The 18,863-nt window shown below is 37.5% G+C and overlaps 1 protein-coding gene across 9 annotated transcripts in view; it reads left to right on the top strand.

Moving 5' to 3' along the window:
• The window catches only part of NEK11 (NIMA related kinase 11), an 80,691-nt gene that overhangs the window by 47,480 nt on the left and 14,348 nt on the right, over nt 1–18,863 (top strand). For all 9 annotated transcript variants that reach the window (XM_068205302.1, XM_068205321.1, XM_068205292.1 and 6 more), the window contains 2 exons: nt 8,890–9,014; nt 14,260–14,320. In XM_068205302.1, coding sequence (XP_068061403.1) covers nt 8,890–9,014; nt 14,260–14,320 — 186 coding nt within the window. The remainder of the gene's footprint in view (nt 1–8,889; nt 9,015–14,259; nt 14,321–18,863) is intronic.

Raw genomic sequence — 18,863 nt, 5'->3', positions numbered from 1 at the left:
TAGCTTAATATCTTGCGATACATTACACCTGGCAAACCCCTGATTTCATTACAGTTTCAATATAGCTAAGTATGTTACAGTAATTGTGTACATTATTCCTATGTCTCCATGGCTAGTTTTATGTTATGGATATATTGCTTTGACATTGAAGTGGGCAAAGTTCACTTGGGCCTCAAATAGGGAATGTTCACACATTATAAAATACTGTGCTTTTTTTCTAGCCTGTTATTTTTACAACCTATGTTGAAGGATTTTCAAGGTAGTTTTGTAAATCTTGGAAGGTGGAAAACCTGTAATATTTCTGAGCAGATCTTCCAGCATCTATGCACACACTCCTTTGTTTTGGTGCCTGTAAAATGGTACTTATTCATACTCATATACTTTGTATATTCATACAAAGATGACCATACAAGTGATCACACTGCTCAAAGGCTTTAAGGAAAATCAAGTCTTGTCTTGCTTTTCAATCTGGCAAGTCAAAATAAAGCAGAATAGTACTTACAGTAGGTGGCATTAAGCACCTTTCTGCATTATTTTTGTTACATTAGCCTTTGTAATCAGGAAATCTTGTCTCAGTTAAAAGTACAGTATTGCTGTGAGTTCTGCTGTGGTTAACCATTGGTTTCCTCTTTCCTGTGGTTACCCTACTTCCAGGACCATAAGGCATATTCCCTGACTTGCTGCAATGATAGCATGGGACGCTTGTGGAGAGAAACTCGCTGGTTTAGTTCTGGCATTTGCAGTTACCAGTCCTACACTTGTCCTTGGAACATGGGGTGACAAACTCCCGAGACTTTTGCAGGATCTGAGGGTGTAGTGTGCTCCTCTGACCTCCTCATCTGTCTCTTGTTTTCATTGCTCGGTTTCATACTGAGCCCATCTTGTCCCACATTCTATTAAAGCAATAATAAATCTGATTTATTATAGCAAAATCAAGATTTAATGAAGTTTGCATGTTTTACCCAGAAAGTGAAAAATTAATCAATGCTTTTTTCTTGTTTTTATCACTGACTAAAGCATTATTGTTCTTGTTTAAGGAGTTCTTCCCTTGAAGTATTGCCTTTGGAGAGCAGGAGTTGAACTCTAGTCATAAGCTCCTCAGGAAACCTTTACCGAATCTATCTACTCTTCAACATGCCTAGCTACTAAAATATTTTCATAGCTTCACAAAAATTCATAGGTTACTTCTTACAAGAAGTCTTGCACTTGCAAATTCAGAGAGGGAAGCTTGCAAGAGTGAAATCTTTACACAGCAGTTATGTAAAAAAACCCAAACACTTTCAGTGTGGGGAGAGCAAATGATGTTGCTGTATAGCTCCTAATTTTTTCCTAATCTGTTTTTTAGACTGGTTTATTTTGACACTGATAAAGAGAGTCTATTTAAAAATTCACCTTGGTCAATGACTAAAGTTAAAATTATTCTGGCCTAGTCTTTTTAAAAATGGCTCAGGAATTCCCTTCACTCCTTACAAAGCATTATGTTGAAAAAAACATTTATGAAACAGCCTGTGAATTTAGGAAGCAATTTGAAGCAAATGCACGTAGATTGTATATGTCCAAAAAACATGCATGCTGGCTTCATAGCAGATCCTTTCAGATAATTTCAGTGTTTCAAATCTTCCTTAGAAAGATGCTAGTTTCTATTCCGAGTTGTCCTACATGCAGAGCAACATAGCTTTACACTGCACATTAGACATGAGGTTAAACTGATGTAAATAAAGATGCACCCGGCTTTTGCTGCAAACAAAGCATCAGTGAATAGGGTGGTGTTGAAAAACATTTTCTAAGGACTCCCAGTCCAGCCCTAGTTGCAGTATTATGGCTTACTTATCAAACTAGAGGGCATTTATGGGGAGCTGAGACAAATTATACAGTGATGCAAGAAGCTGGAGGCAATTCCAAGTGAGGAAGAATTTGCTCTGAAAGAAGCTGTAAATGCTGAATTAGTTTGTATATTCTACCAGTTTAGCTTTCACTGCATGTGGCTGTCAGACAGCTGGGTGGAGGGAATTGGAAGGTGACAGCAGTGAAGATCTTGGTTGAGTTCTCCTGCTGTATTTTCTGCTTCACAGAGCAAAGTGTGCCCCTGTGATCTTGTAAATATGTACTTTCACAAGTTAATTTCACCTAGGTGTATAAGGGCTCAACACCTTTTTGCTTTACTGCAATAATTTGCTTGTTTTTCTTACTTCTTCAGCTTATAACTTATATTATTGCTTATGTCTAAATAAAATGCATTTTGCATCTTTGCTGCATCCAGACTCTTGTGTGCACAACTGCTTACACTAAGTTTGGATATGAGTCATTCCCATTTGTTTTCTTCTCTTTCTGTAACTTCTGGTTGTGAAAATGCCCCCAATTTAAGTCTTAAAAATTGCATTCTTGAACCAAATCTCGGGAAGAAGGAAGTGAGTCTCTTAAGGGGCAGATTTTGTGTTAACATGTGGACTTTTTCCTTCCCAACACTGTTGTCAGATTGGAAGGGAAAATGTCAGGAGGTTGCTATCTGCCAGAGTCAGGAGGAAATCTGAGTTTTTGTTGGAAAGTACACTTTAACCGATAAAAAAAGTTTAAAATAACTCAGGGAGCAAGATAGTTTTAAGTTGATGTCATTAGGTCACTTTTCCTCCAACTTACATCTCTTGGTATGTTCCTGCTTGAAGCAGTGCAAGTCGTAGGGCAACTTTTACACTAATAAGGACTCTTATTTTTAAATGAAATGGCTTCCAAAACTCACTATGCTCCCTGTTACTGACTAAATCACTATGTTGTTCTTTCTCCTTATTCACCCATCATTACTAAAAAGATTTCTGAATATTTGGAAGATTTTTATATTTGCTGAACCTTAAACTATGTCTGAAAGGCAGCATGGCTTCATCTTCATCATCACTGCCTACCAGAGCTTCCATTTCTGTATATGTGACAACTAGGAAATCAGGAGAAAAAAAAAATTATTCAGAAAACTAGGGAAAAATGTGATTAAAGTCTTCCTTCTTGAAGTTCATTTTTGTTAACCACTCCTTTTAAGAACTTATTTTTTTCCTCTCATGCTTCGTCTCTGTACTTACTGATAAAATAGCAGGTGGTGGAATGCTTAGGGGAAAAACCCCGCGTCCTTCAAATAAAATATTTCTCTTGGAAATTTAATTTTGGTTAAAAAAAGGTAACTTTTCCTTGGATAAACATTTTGAAATTTGCTACTTTCTTTCTAACATCAAGTAGTAGATGATTCCCATAAAGCCACTCTGATTTACGCCCTCTGTATCTCTTTTTCCAGCCATTTCAGAATAGGTACTTCTTCACTCAGTGACACCCATAAAATAATTGAAGCTTTTTACTTTTTTTAAAATGCAAAGAGGAGAATTATAAAATATAATTGTTTAAATTTTTGTTATATTTCTAGTTCTCATTGAGAAGAACTCATTTTACTTTATGTCTAAGCTGCACATGGCCATGTCAGATGATTCATTTAACAACTTCATAGTCCCTTTGTGCTTCTCCAGAAGGATTGTACAGAACTTTCATGGGCACAAAAATCCTCTAGTTCATTTCGTAAATGTGTGCTCTGAGAGTCTGTTTCAGCCTAGTTTAGAAGAGATGGACAAAAGTTTCCACTGTCTTTCTGAACTATGAATCTTCAGAGTCTGACAATACATATATCATCTATACCCGACCAAAGGATGGTGATTCTCTTTGACTGAAACTTTTAAAGTTGAAGCATTTTGTCTTGCACAGGGAAAAAAAAAACCCACCTCAAACCCCCAAACCAATCTGAGTGAGCTTAGATTATAATAAAGAGGTTATTTTGTTTTTTCTAATCATATGGGTATTGTACTGAGCTGCAGAGGGTCACAGAGCCCTTGATCTCCTTTGTGGTAGAATTTCTCACTCAGGATGATGTAGCTCAGGGAAACATATCTCTGTGGTTCAAAAATCTCTCCTACTGACCATGTTTCAGCTTCTTATATTTTCTTCCTTGAAGGCAGAAATCCCTTTCTGTTTTCTCCCTCTGTGATAAGTAATGCACAGCTCTGAAGAGAGCTGCCCAGCCCTGTTCACCAGCTCCCCTTGCCAGCTCTTAAGTTTCTGCTTAGTTTGTTTAGGGTGTATGTTAAATATGTGTGCACACACAAATAGATCTGGGGTGATTCTGAACTGTTTGTGAGGAATCAAATAGCCACAGCATTATAAAATAATTTAGGTTGGAAGGAACCCTTGGCAGCCCAGTCCAACACCCTGCTCAAAGCCATTCTTTTCAAATCAGGCTATTTAGGGGTGTCTGATCAAGTACTGAACACCTCCAAGGGTTGATTGAGCTCTTGCAGCTTCTTTAAGCCCTGTTCCAGTATTTGATCACACTCCTTTTTTTTTTTTTTTTCATAATATCAAACTGGAATTTCCAAACTGGATGTTCCAGATGTTTGTTGTCTCTTGTCCTATCACCATTCACCTCTGTGAAGAGACAGGCTCCATCTTCCTTTTATCCTCTAATCAGATCTTCCTTTTAACCTCTGAGCAGCAAGGTTTCCCCTTTGCTTTCCCTTCTCAGGGCTGAAGGGACTCTGCTCTCACAGCCCCTTCTTGCACCCAGGTGCTCCAGCACCATGCCCAGCCCGGGTGCCACTGTGGCATCTGCTCCAGTAGGTGACACTGCTCACATGGGATCAAACTGGTGTTTGCTGATGCATTTCCACAGAAAGGAAAGGATCAAGGGCACCTTTGTGGTACTGATGAGGTCCTGCCAGGACCTTTGTCCTGGCCCTGTCTCTCAACTTTCTGAGTTCTTTGTGTCAGTCTGTGGTAGCAGAGATGTGGTAACACCACTTTCTGGTGTCCTGGTTCATGTCACCGTCTTAGGAGTCCATTATGTCCCATGACAGTGTGTGCCAGAGCAGCTGAGTGATTTGCTCCTCACTTTCCACTGTGTGATGCTGTGCAGAGCCAGGCGTGTAACAACATGAAACTGTAGCAACTTTTTTCCTTAAGGTAGGAATGTGGCAGCTGAGAAAATCAGCCTTTTTCCAGATGAAGCCTTTGGATCAAAAAAAGTACAATAATCCTAAAGAGTCAAGTGTGACTCTGTTACTATGAAAACAAATGGTGAAAATTTATATATGTTGCACCATTCTGTTTTCTTTTTTTTCTTTTACTGGGTTTTTTTTTTTTTTTCTTTTAATAAAAGTGGCCTTTGAGGTTGAAGAAAATTAAAGATATTTATGAAAGTATTTTCGTCTCTGGAGAAAATTGTTGTTGCTGAGTTACCATGCTACCTGAAACAAGCTCTTGGTGGATTTAAGCAAAATATTACAAGTATCACATTCCTCTGTTTTCTGTTTAGCTTGTCTTCTTGGGGAATAACCATGCTTTTATGATTTTTTTAGATAATGGGTTTTTACCCTTCATTCCACTATTAGCATCATGTTACTGTATAGAAAGAGATCTAAAGAGGAATGGTTTTATTCAAAGCTTGTTTTCTTTTGAATATCTAATAGCAAGCATCAAATGTCTCAATGCTATGCCTAAACCATTTAGCAATACCAAAGCAACAGCTGAGTTTGTTTTGAATTCAGTGCTTTGTAAGCAAATAAAAGCTGTTGTGACTGGCCTTGGTGCAATACACACAGCTGGATAAAGCACAAGGTGCTTTCAGAGACCAGCTGAGCCATGTGGGGGTGTGAGGGGGCAGAAGCAGCTGTACAGACCCTTCCTTGTGCTCCCTATGGAGGGTGTAAGAAAGCTGTATCAGAGATGCTCAGCTGGATGCCAGTCCAGCTGTCAAAACAGAGGCAGGGTCCCCTGGGTTCTGCAGCAGCAGTTTTGTTTCCTCTTTCAGTACAATAGTCTTGGCATTGCCCTCACTAGCACCACTTCTTTACCCAGGTACCTCCCAGGCACAAATAGGCTTAATATCTATTTTGTTTATCAGAACAAAGGACAGGGTCAAGGTCCTGTCACTGGAGTCCATGCTAGGCTTTGCAGTGGTCAAACAGAGGTCAAACAGCCTAGCCCAAAGGCCAACATTTTTATTAAAAATACTTCACTGAAAGCACAAACCAAAAAATTTTCTTCTGTGCTATATTACTAAGTGTGCAACTTCACTAGTAACATTCAGGAATGGGAGCAGTAACCAGCCTTTTGTCACCTGGTTTGGGGAAATTGGAGGTGTATATGAAATCACATGGAATTATGGGAAAACTTAGGTAGCAAATATTCTAGAGGATGGACTGCAGACATGAAAATGGAAACTTATGGGGCCTGAGCTCTCCTGACAGTGCCTGCCCTGAGCTGAAAATACCAACTCACTCAAGCTATCTGCACTTGGACTTTACTAGGCCAGCAGAGGCACAGTGTGCCATGTTGATTTATGGTATCTTCTGTGCCAAATCCACCTTATCTATTCTTGAAATTTGTCTGATCCTGGGTCTCAGCTCAATAAGCTGTTCTGTACTCAGATAATTCTGCAGAGAACCAGAGATGTCTTGTGCATCTGTAATACATGGAGGACTGGGAGCTGGCTTTACTTTGGTAAGATTCAAAGAATTGTTATATGGAAACAGTTTAAATAAATGTGTAAATGTTTTGAAGGCTCCTTCTTTAAAGATGCCAGTCATAAAACCAAAAAGTTTTAAGAACTTTTGTTAGGTAAATGCCAAATTCCCCTGTACTGGACATGCTGTCTTCTTTCAGAAATGCCACTTGGAATTGGTTTCTGAATTGGGGCCAGTAAACTTGTATACCCTGGGACATCTCCAGCATCTGAACTAGCATTTCAAATAGTACTACTAAACTTGGATTAACTGTCTGTCTATGGACAACTGTCAAACCAATTTCACAAATGGTGAAGTGAATAATTCCAACAAGGATGCAAAAGCTGGCATGGAAGTGAAATACAGCCACTGCCAGCCTCTCTGCATAGTTCAGGGGCATCACCAGTTTTCTATGCTCATGGGCTGCTCACAAATTATAGAGTTTACAGTAGTCAGAGCAGACATTTTAAAGGTACAGTTATGAGTAAAAACAATGATTTTGATACCTTGTTCGGTTGGAAAGGGGAGGCTTGCATTTTTTAGTACAGCAATAAACAAATGCAGAATGTGGGAGGAGAAGATGACTCAGAAAACAGCAGCATAATCTGGTGTTTGCATTCCAACATAATAAATGGGCTGTTTTATATATATTTGAATGCACATAGACAGAATGCAGATGAATCTAATAAAATTATCCTAATCACTTGGATGACAGCCTCTCTGCAAGAAAGAAAAAATTATCACCTCACATGGAAAAGGAGATGTATCTTAATTTTGTGGTGATCTTTCCACGTAGAGAGGAATTATATTTAAGATTGCCTTTTTAATGGCGTGCAGGATTTTCTGTCAAATGGCACTTTGTAAAACTCTAGCAATCAAATAAATGCTTTCTTTGTGAGAAAAATTTTTTAGGTTGGGGGTGTTCTTCTGGAAACTCAGGTATTGATTAGCTGTTTGTTTGCTGGCTTGTTTGTTTGTTTGTTTTTTCAAACTAAGAAAGGTGAAAAATAGAAGCAGGAAGGATTAGGATTAGAAATTGTGACAGTGGAGCATGGGCCTTTTATGCAGCTGCCATTAATATCTTAAAACAGAAATCTGAGTGAAAATGTGTCAGCATTTTGGAGCTAAATCAGGTTTATAAAGAAAGGAAGTATTTTTGAAATTACTTTGGAGACAATAGATAGTAGACCTTACATCTCAACAGGAGAGCTTAACCATCTAATGCTGCAGATAGCTATACTATTTTTTCTGAGTTCTCTTTCTTTCACTTTAAAGATTGGAATTATTACTCCTGTCCAAACTCAAATGTCTTTTATATGGATTTTAATTGTGTTCTCTTGCTTGAATCCTTTTGGATTTTTATCTATGTGAAAAAATTTTAAAAATCAATTAATAATTTTTTATGTCATATTGTTTGAACTTTATTTCTTTCAATGCAGTAAAATTTAAGATAGTTCTTATTTCTGTAAAGGGGCAGACTTAACTGAGGAAAGTAGTTGAAATTAGCACTAGCTAAAATTATGGCAATGACAGTGATGATTTATGACAGCTGAACATTAAATATTTTTTGTCTTCAACTAACATTTCTTGTAGTAATATCCCCCCGAAGGAGATGCAATCAGACTTCAAGCTGTTTCATTAATTCTTTCGTACAGAGTCTGGGATGCTAAAGGATTTCACCCAGAGTGGCTAGAGTGTCTTTCAATCTGGGATGAATGTGTTGAGTTTTAATACCAATTATTGTACTTCATAGGCTCATTGACTGTATTAATATTGCACTCACTGCTATTACTAAAACTTGTCATAGTAATAGATTGAGAGAGAATGACACCAAAGTATGCATAGCTTGATTTTATACTAGTTTCTTTTATTTTATTATAGTTTTACTTCAAGAAAGTTTGGAAAAATATATAGATTTAATTTCCCGTGTCTTTTAAGCATGTACCTGATATATACTAATTTCCACAAGTTCTGTGTGTTAGACAAAACAAAATTGAGTTATAATTTCAGCTCACAAAAGCTGGATTCAATTCAGTACTGGCCCTGCTTTAACTTAATGATGCCATAAGGTCACTTCCAGCCTGATTTATTGTATAGTTTAGAGATTTCAGTGCAATATCAATATAGATCCCACAGGTTCATTAATTCACACATTATAAGGATTTGCACTTTGCCAGAGACAGCTTTAACACTGCTTATCATATCACTAAAGACAAACATTTTAATCTGAGACCCTATCCTTTTCTTTCAATTACAGAATGCATTGCTATTGACATAACACTGGTGCTATAAAGTTCATTTATATATTTTTCAGATAATTATTTTTTTCTCTATATGTCTATAAAATAATAATTGCCTTTAGAGATCCCTGAAGACCCAGAAATTGCAGAAGAATATTATAAAGATGAGTTTGAATCCTGTTCAGAAGACAGTGAAGAAGAGGAAGATGCAGAATTGTCATGGACAGTCTCTAATCACCAGGTATATGTGACCTTTGAGAGCCCTGTATACACTTGATGCTCATTTTCCATGAGAAAACTAAGTTCCTTCCCAGAATTTGTCCTACTGACATTGCTGATTTCTTTTTTTTTAGGAGTGTGTGTATATATCAGTAGCATGAATTAATTATATGTGTATTATAAGATATTGATGAGAAAGATTTTTGCATTCCTTCAAGACTAAAGATAACACTCCCATGAATGCCTTAAGGTAGATCACTTGGTCAGAATGGTCAGAACCATTGGTCAGAAGAGATCACAATGGTCAGAAACTATTCTTGTGACTCTAAAATACTCAGAGTGGGATCCTCTCAAATGCTAGCTATGATTTAAATTAAATTAAAGCTGAAGGTATACTTAAAGCATGAAATCTAAGTTCCAGCTCAAATTCCCAGACAAAGATATTCACCTCTAGTTCCTGCCTATATTAGACATATTTTCTAGGACAGTGTGATGAATAATGAGCCTAAACAGCTGCAAAACAGCTGCAGATCAGCAAATCTGTAGACTTTCCCACCTCACAGAAAGCGTCAGTGAAGAGGAAACTTATTGTTGAAAGGCTTAAATTAGCTTTATCAGTTAAGGCTGCCACAAGAAAGTCAGGGATTGCAGTGTGAAGGTTGAAGATTATTGGAAAAGGCACCTAATTTAGATCTGGTTAGAATGAGCTGAGATGAATCTTGTCTCCAGTGATCAAGTCTCAGTCAAATCAATAAACTTAAGTGCCCGAGGCAGTTCTGAAAATGGATCTTCCTAAGGCATTCAGGAACTATTAATTTCTCCTATGGGCCCCCAGTTTCAAGCATGGTCTGCCTCTGAATGGTACTACCTGGTTCTGCCTAGGAACAGTTATTTATTCTGTGATTGATCGTGTGCAGAGTTTGGAGAACAGGGTGTGATGTATTCTGCATTTCAGGGAACTGGCTAAGAATAATAATGCTCTTTGCAAAATTACAAATAAGTTGTGTTTTTTGAAAAATTTGAACTAATAGCTTCTTTGAGATGTAGTTTTTAAGGCAAAAATAAAGTGTGAGAAATCAGAACTCTACTTCTACCACAGTAGCAGGGGATCATGAAATTGTTCCGCAAGTAAAACTTGAAATTTACTCAGAAAAAGCTCCATTCAATCTAGGCATGTCCTCCTAACTTTCAAATTAAACACACAGGATGCCTTAAAATTCAGGAGCAGTTTTTGCAGTCGTGGTCTAAAGAAATTGTTATTCAATTGTAAAACAGTGGATTATCATAGATAATACTTTTTTTCAGTTTGTCATGTTTATGCTTACCCACAATGCATAGATATGCAAAGAAACCTTTGCCCAGAAAGTCTACCACAAGGTACTCTTAAAATTGAAATTACTGCTAATTTTCATTAGACTCTGAGACAATTTCTCTTTTTTAGAATGCCTTTTGAAATTTTCATTCAACTTTCATTGATAGTATCATTAAGTGTCAATCAATAGCGGTTTTGAACAGGCAGACTGCTGCTTAGAATTAATGAAGAGCAGAAGACAAAAATAGATTTCTCAGTAATGCAGAGTAAATTAGATGTTGGCATTCAGATGTGAGCTGTACCAGTCCCTCATGTTGGACTGCCTAAAAATTCCATGATAAGAACCAGCATGGTGGGCTGGAAGAGCCATCCCACTGGCACCTCATTGTCTCTGTCACCTTAAGATATTCAATAAGTGTGTTTCTGGGTATTGACACAATTACCTTTTCTATTTCTTGGGAAATAGAAAGTGAAAATGGGCAATTTTTGCTTTCTCAAGTGGAAAATTCTGCAGTAAATCTGAGGTGAAAGCAGACCGAACATATCTGTGCAAATCTGAACATCTTTGTCTGAACTCAACAAACAGAAAGGCAGTACTGTGAAGGGAAGTAAGCAAGCATTATTAGGGAGTAAACATCTAATGCAGGTTGGATGGAATATGCAGAGAGGTCCCTCTTTGGTGATTATAAAGGGATTTACAGTAATTAACATGCACACAATATCTTCCTTTGCATATCAATGGTTATGTGAGATGAATCCCAGTCAAAGGTAGGTGGGATTATGCTCAGTGTTAATAAGCTTCAAATCCTACCAGAATAGCAAAGGTTTGCTTCTGCAGTCATTTACTTAAGACCAAAACTCCTACTTGTATTTCTATGATGGGATTCATACTCTTAAACCTGTTCTTCAAAGATACCTTAAACCAAGCTTTTGGAGGTGTGTGGTAAAAAGAAATTATTCCACTGCAACACAGTAAGGGCTACTAAAGTAATTTCTGTAAATCTCTTAAATTTCCAATCCCAAGATTGCTTTACTAGTTACTTCTGTGCAGAGAGTGCAGAAATGCTGCATTTGGTGGTGCTCTCTGGTGACCCCATTATTTCAAACAAGGATTAAAAAAATTTCCAATGTTCATGCAGTAGCATTGGGTCAGAAAAGTCATCTTTATGAACAACATATTAAGGTGCAAGATGTAGAAAGGGATGTGAGCTATTTATTCAAGCTATATTAGACTCCCACAGATGTCAAGACAGACTGAGAAGTAGCAGCCTCACACGGGAGTTAAGACCACTTAGGAAGGTAGAGTTAGGCACTGAAACACTTTAATTTTAAAGGTTTAGGGTGGGAGCTGAGACAGCTTTTGTTTTTTTCTCATGTTGATACCTTTCAGTACAGCCTATCTGATTTCAGGTATATTTTCCAGCACTGGAGTTTAGTGTCCTTTCTTCCTTTCTTTTGGAGCAGAAATGCACATTGACAGATTTCAAGCAGCAATTTGCCAATTACTTTTCCAGACTTCTACCTCTTCAAGCCAGTGGCTCTTTTCCACATTTTTTTTAGGAGAACCAGTTTCTAATTAGGGAGAAATCATGAAAGAGAATGACAAACTGTTTAAAAAAAAAAACATTGCAATGTGTGATGCTTAAGAGAGGTTTATTCTTGAAAAGTTATAGTGTGTAATGAAGCTTCCATTGGCTTTGATTTAGCTGAGATGCTAGCGGATGCTTTTTACTGCAGTTCATCACCATGCTCTTAGTGGTTTTTCTCAGTGACCATAATAACAAATTCACCCTCTTCACCATGACAAAGTCTACTACTGTGATGCAGTATGTTCCTATTTTCAAATTCCAAGTTGCTTCTGAGATTGTCAAGCCAGACACTCAGCTGACACAAATTATCATAGCTCCAGCAGCTCTGAGTGGTCTGTGTGCTGTGACCCCTAAGATGCTCCACTGGATTCCTAACACATGTTTTGGCATGGCTTCTGGCTGTTAGAAATGGGGTTGTTTGTTCTGAATCTGAAATGTGCAAGCATTCACCCACACTGGCTCTTATACGTGGGAGTGCCTCCTGGGCATCTGTCACAGTCCCTTGTCCATTCTGTAGGGCTTTGCTTTCTCTGCAAAAAGAAAATTAAAAAGAGAAAGAGTAAAGAAATATATTAAATGAAACAACTAAATCCTCTTCCAGTGCTGAACCCAAGTGGGAAAAGACAGGAGTGATGAAGAGGTGAAAATATATCTTTTGCCTTACAGCATAAAGAGAAGAAACCAGCTTTGTTGTTATAATTGGAGTAAATATGATGTCCTGTTGTGAGAAGTCAAATGTTTGGGAATTACAGACTTTATCCCATTAAAAAATGTTTAAAAAAAGTTTTATTAAAGCAATAGTTTTGTATAAGGTTATTTAGTATGTTTTGCCCGTCTGTAGATTTGTGGTTAACTGTTAGTGATAATGAAAATAAAAATAATTACAAAGTAATATTAGCAGAAAATCAATATAACTTTTTAGTATTGAATGAAAAATATTTAATGAAATCTTTTTAATGAAGTCCTAAAGGTTTTTTTTTTTTTAGAAGTGCAGAGAAATTATATCTGTAATACTGTCTTAATTTAATATTCAGTATGTACTGTGTATATGAACATAATGAATGCATTCCCTAGCATTTCCTGGCTGCAGAACTGGAAACCCTTGTGCTGACTTGATCCAATCAGGACCCCACAGGCTGCTCCAAAAGGGCAAAGAGGCTCCTTCAAACCTATGAGCTTGTGGATTACCTTTTGTAATGGCCAACCAAGAACCTGATTCCTGCCTTGCAAACCTCAACTAAAGCAGCAGAGCCTGTTTCAAATATAAGTTCATACAACAACTTGGGGTGAAAGAATAGTTAATTTATGCTCATCCGTAACAGCTCCCACTTGCACCAGAAGGTCCCTAACCAGCTGGAAGTCATTGCCAACAACTATTGCTGTCCTGTTTAGGTGTACTGGCAGTTCCTAAGTTAAGAAATATAGAATGGGCATTTTAGTAAGATCACAGAAGAATATAAAACAGATTGTCCATTGTAGAAGTGGAGGTCAATAGTGTTTCTTTTTATTCCATTGTTTTCAGTCTTAAAGGCGTAGAGTGCTGACTATTTTTTAAAAATACGTATTTTTGACATATTTTTTAGGAAGGTCTAGATTTTGACTGTCAGTTTTAAATAGTCAAGAAAGGCTGTGTTGTAAATGTGATATGGCAGCAGCTTCTACACACTCAGAGTCCAAGTTTTTCTTGGACTGTCATAAAATTGTGATGTACTTCCTGGACAGCAATCATTGCTTAATGGCCAGAACTTTAAATTTCATCTGTGTACACAAACAGCATTTCATATGAAAGATATCACGCAAAACTGTCAGCCATCTGTTTGGTAGCAGAACACTTGAAATATAAAAATGTTAAAATCTCTTCTTAATTAAAAATTTTTCAATTAGTTGCTGTTACTAGACATGTAAGTAGATTCAATTACATGAAAGATAAGTATTAATTTGCTGTGGACAGCTATCATAAGCATAAAAATTTTGGCATAGTTAAAAAGTATATACTTGCCTTTTTCAATGTAATATTGTTTTAGATGTTCCAGGACTAACTGATGATAAAATACTGGTATATTTTCAGAGACTGCACACCACCTTCCACAGTAAATAGATTTCCTTTAAATTCTATGCAGAATTCTTCTAAACACTTGTGTTCTGCAAGGAATCTGACTTAAACTGTTGTTTGGTTATTGCATCATTCCAAAGCCTGCTGTTTTAGGAGAAGAAAACATGGAAAAGTCCTGGGCAATGCAACTTCTTTATAGTCTAGTCTTGACACTTACTGGTGTGATATCCTCTGTTTGTGGGATGGTACCTCTGGGACATGGTGTTTGTGTTTAGGTTTGTGCTCACACTAATGCCATTCCCATTTCATTTATTCACAGGACAGTGATGTAGAGGCAATGGTTGAGTATTTGGAGAGTGTCCTGAACAGCAGCTCATTGGGTAAGATGATACATCTTCTTTAGATAGCAGCAGTTATTAGCAGTCTGTATGCAGCGCTGTCCAACTATTTCTATATTGCAACAAAAAAACTCAAAAAATGTGATCACTTTGAAAATTACTTCCTTAATCTACTGCAAAGAAGTATAACTATGCCAAAAGAAAAAGTGTAAGTAATTGAGTGCTTCTGTTGAAAATAATAAAACCATAAAGCATGATAGTTAGAAGTATAGAATGTTACCAAAAAAGTTTTAAAAATTTGGCTACTGTCGTTTTTTTCTCCAGAGGAAAATATTTGAGGATGTGTAAGCTATTTTATAGTTTTTAATCCCTGTAACAATAAGAGAAAATGAATTAAAATATTTAATATTTAAAAAAATTATGATCAAGGTTTAGATAATCCTTAATTTATGTAACAATATCTCATTACAGGTACAAAGAAAACAGTGAGAATTTAAGTTAGTAATTTAATCCTGAAATCTCTGGCAAAATATTGTCTATAGATGTACAGTTGGAAAACCTGGGTCGTTGTGGTCTACTTAAAAGCTAAAAAGAAAACTTAAGTGAAAGAAGGCTATTTACTGTGGCTGCTATAGTCACTTTCCTCAGAGGCCACTGGGTGGGATTGTGCCAGCAGCAGCCTGAGTGTGAGCTGCATGAAAGGCCAGCTGAGTTCCCAAAGGCTCCCATGGGAGCTGCAGCCTCGTTTAGCTGCTTCCTGTGCATTCATTCAGTTGGGATAAACCTGACTTGGGATTTTCTAAAACCACACACAGGAGACTCCTAGGAAGTCCTGCTACCAGAGATTCTTCCAGTGCTGAGCTCTGGTTCACCCCTGCTTGTGAGCCTGGATAGATGAGAAGAGAGAGACAAAGAAGAAGGATGAAAGGGAGTAATCAAAGTTGTTGCCATTACAGTCTTGTAGCCACTGGTCACCTTCTGGGTCCCATGCCAGGAGACCCTCAGAACTGAAGGAAGGAACATTTACATCTAGTTTCTCTTCACATTTACAGAAAACCCCTGTCTCCAAATTCTGCACTCATTTATGCATTTGCAGCATCACTGTCTGCAATGGGTTTACAGAAGTTGAAATAAGAAAAAAATTTTGCTCTGTGCTTCAATATCCCTTCATTTAATTAAAGAGAGCCTTGAAGGTTGGTGAGAACAAACAAGAATATTAGCCTAAGACATACAGTGGCGTTTAAAAAACAATCTTAGTATGAGAAACTCCCCTATCTTAATCTTTTCCACTCAGTATTAGGGACAAGAAGATGACTTTTTAAAAATTGTAATATTAAATAATTAAATTGTACTTTTATCACTAAAAAAACTTCCAACCAGTCTGTGCTGAAACTTACAGGCTTTTTCCAAACTCAGTAGTAATTAGGTATGATTTTCTCCAAAGAAATATATGTGATGATAATAAGAGACAAATCTCCAGGTTCCCTTTTATTTTTGTATGCCCAGCATCACTTAGAAAGTTTAAACTTTCATTATTTAAGTTCTTCCAATTAAGCTATAAACCTGCAGTTGGGGTCATTTCTATGTGTTTGCTAATGTTCATTTATACCTTGCATGTTCTTCACTGGGCTCCAAATTCCCATTACATCAAGATTTTCTGTGTATAGTGCATTTTACATAGGTTAGATACTTGCTGTCTTTTTCACCCTAAAGCTAGTTGTGTCCCCTTCCAGGTCTGCATTTCTTTAACCACTAGCACATTGGTTTTACCCATGGCATTGCCAGTACTAGCCAGAGCCTCCCTTTTTTGACGTCCCATGCCTGTAGTCCTTTGCATCTCATCCTTTGTTCTCAATTTTGAGGCATCTGCTGTTTTTTTGTTGCACCAGCCTGTACTTCTCTATGTTAATTGAATTAAAGTAGTTATAAATATGTCTTTCTACACAGAATACTACTATCCATCTAGAAAAGCAGGTTGTATGTTACAAGAAAAAGTGGAGATAAAACAAAACAGCCCACTACATAGTAATTCAAAGAACTGCTGCTATAGCTTAAACAATTAAATCAAAAATTCTGTCAGGGCAAGATCAGACAAAGCTTGAAGCCTTGCAGACTCAGTTCCAGGTGTGTGGCCTGGTGCAAGCAGTGGCAATACCACATTACGGGGCTACAGAGCTACAACAGGATTATAATGGCTGCTCCTGAAAACAGTATGGATTTCATGGCAATAATAGGGCAATAGAAGCAAGAATCTGGCCAGGACAGAGTTTCTTGTAGCACCTTTCATTGTTAAAGTATTATAAAAAATTTATGAGTCATTTCAAGCGGTTGTTAGAGAACCAAGAAGAAAAACAGTAGAACTCTTACCAGATAATCCACCTGTGACTAAATTCCTTTCTCTACAGATCCTCAGTGCAAACCTCAAACTGGTGCTCTATCACCTGAGAGGACAAAGGTCTTTTGCCCTTTGCCCTATGTTGTTTCTGCAATATTGGGTTAGACATTGGGAGACACTGAAATGCATTTAGAAAGCCACCATACCTGGCTTTGAAAAGACAGTGCTCTTGTTGTTTCATTTGATTTTGTTTAATGGATCAAGAATGATATATTGGATAAAAAATGCAAATAATTATCTGGTAACTGTTTGAAGAAGCGTAGTTCCTTGTTCTGTGTTGATATGTGGGTACACAAACTGCCTGAAGCTGGGTGCAAAATACATTATTAACCAAGTAACTGCTTCTAAGAAAATACCTTTGATGTAGAAGTTGGTATGGTTATGTATCACCCCAGTAAAATTTGTTGAGGTGTGCTGTAGTAGCAAATGCATCAAGCTCTTAGCAGTCTTCACTGAGAACTCATTTTTTAAATTACTAACCACACCTTGGCAGCATCCTACAATATTCAGTCTGTGCTGCCTTGCAGTAGCCAAAAAATCATATTAAATGGAGAGAAAGATAGAGAGTTTGCATGTAGAGACTAAGTTTTTCTTGGCCAACTGCCAATGTGTAAAGTAGACAAAATATGAATTATTTAGCCAGAAATCCCAGGGAAAACAAAACAAAACTAGCAAGAAGGATGTCTTTAATAATGAAATGTCAGAGGAGAAGGAAATATTGTAGTAATAAATAGACTGAATATAATATAATGAATTCACTAAACAGAAAGAATATGTTGAGCTTTTACAAGAGTGAGATATCCTGTAATAATAATAATAATGCCAGAATTTATCTGGTACCTTTGGTTAAATATACTCCTTTTTAAGAGACTGCAAGATTTATATTTTCCTTAGGCCACTGGTGCTCAGGGCATCAATTTTTAATTGGTTTCAAAGCACCAAAGCCCTACATCTGGACCTTAATACTGTGCCAACTGAAAGAGAAGCCCAGTAAGTCATGAGCACTACTTTGCACAGCAGCTGGGGTTTCCTCAGAGCTGTCCTGAGGATGGCTGAATTTTCCAGTGCTGCTGAAGGAGTTGAATGCTTACGGACTCCATGTAAAACATATGAATATGCATGTGCACTCTTACAGTAAACAATCAGGAAATGTTTTGTGCATTAATGGGTGAAATAATTGGTTGCCATGAAGAACTGGGCTTGTCATTTTTCATCTTTTAAACTACATTAACTATACATGAGTTGTAATACTTGGGCACCAGATAACTCCTAGCCATTAGGTGTAAGATAAGCTAGGAGAATGTTTTTTAATGTGCAATTGTTTGTCCATCCTGCTAACAGAATCAGGAATCCATTTTTTCTGTGCTTCCAAGCTTCTGAATCTAGCAGACACTCACTGTGAGAGATTCAGTAGGATCACTCACAATGGAAAGTTTTAATCTCAGTAGTCAAATGGATGTGATCAGGGTCTAGAATCATGTAAGGCATAGGAGCCTAACTGTTGGGAGAGCCATGAATACACATTCCAGGGAAGCATTTGGTGTTCTCTGGGGGTGTCTATACCAGCTCATAGAGGGAGGGGAGCTGCAAGCTCCCTCTGGCTGCATGTGATCCCTGTTAATGCAATCCAAACTAAGCCAAACTCAGCTGAGTCCAAGCTAAAAACCCCTGGTAGGAGGGGAGTGTGTGTTCATTTAGACAAGACATTTTGTTAACATGTTTGACTTTTGGCTTGTTCCTACCCTATGCAAAGCCCTCCCATGCCTGTTCAGAACTTGGGTCCTGTGTGGCACAGCCCACACATTTACACCCTGATACATCTCCTTTTTTGGGAAGTGAAATCCTAATGCCAAACAATTTGCAAGAGGCTAAAATAGCTGCTTTGTTCAGCTTAACAAATTGAAAGCTGAAATAGGATCTCTTTTTCCAATCATAAAGAAATGAAAGGGTATGCAAAAGGGAAGGAAAGAACTGTGTAAGCCAAGGGATTGGCACAGGAGGTAAAAAGAGCAGGAACTGCTTGATAAAGAAATTTTATCTGGAAATAAGAGGGGAGATTTTAACCACTTGCTCCCAGTGAGGCTTTGAAATTGTCTTTCAATGGGAGTAGTCAGGGCAAAAAGTACATAAATTTCTTGGGAAAACCACAGACTTGTATGATGGGATGACAACATGAAATTGCAGCATGTT

The sequence above is a fragment of the Anomalospiza imberbis genome, chromosome 1 (genome assembly GCF_031753505.1).
Source record: "Anomalospiza imberbis isolate Cuckoo-Finch-1a 21T00152 chromosome 1, ASM3175350v1, whole genome shotgun sequence".
Lineage (NCBI taxonomy): Eukaryota > Metazoa > Chordata > Aves > Passeriformes > Viduidae > Anomalospiza > Anomalospiza imberbis.
The sequence above is the reverse complement of the archived record's forward strand: the minus strand, read 5'-3'. Positions and strand labels throughout refer to the sequence as shown.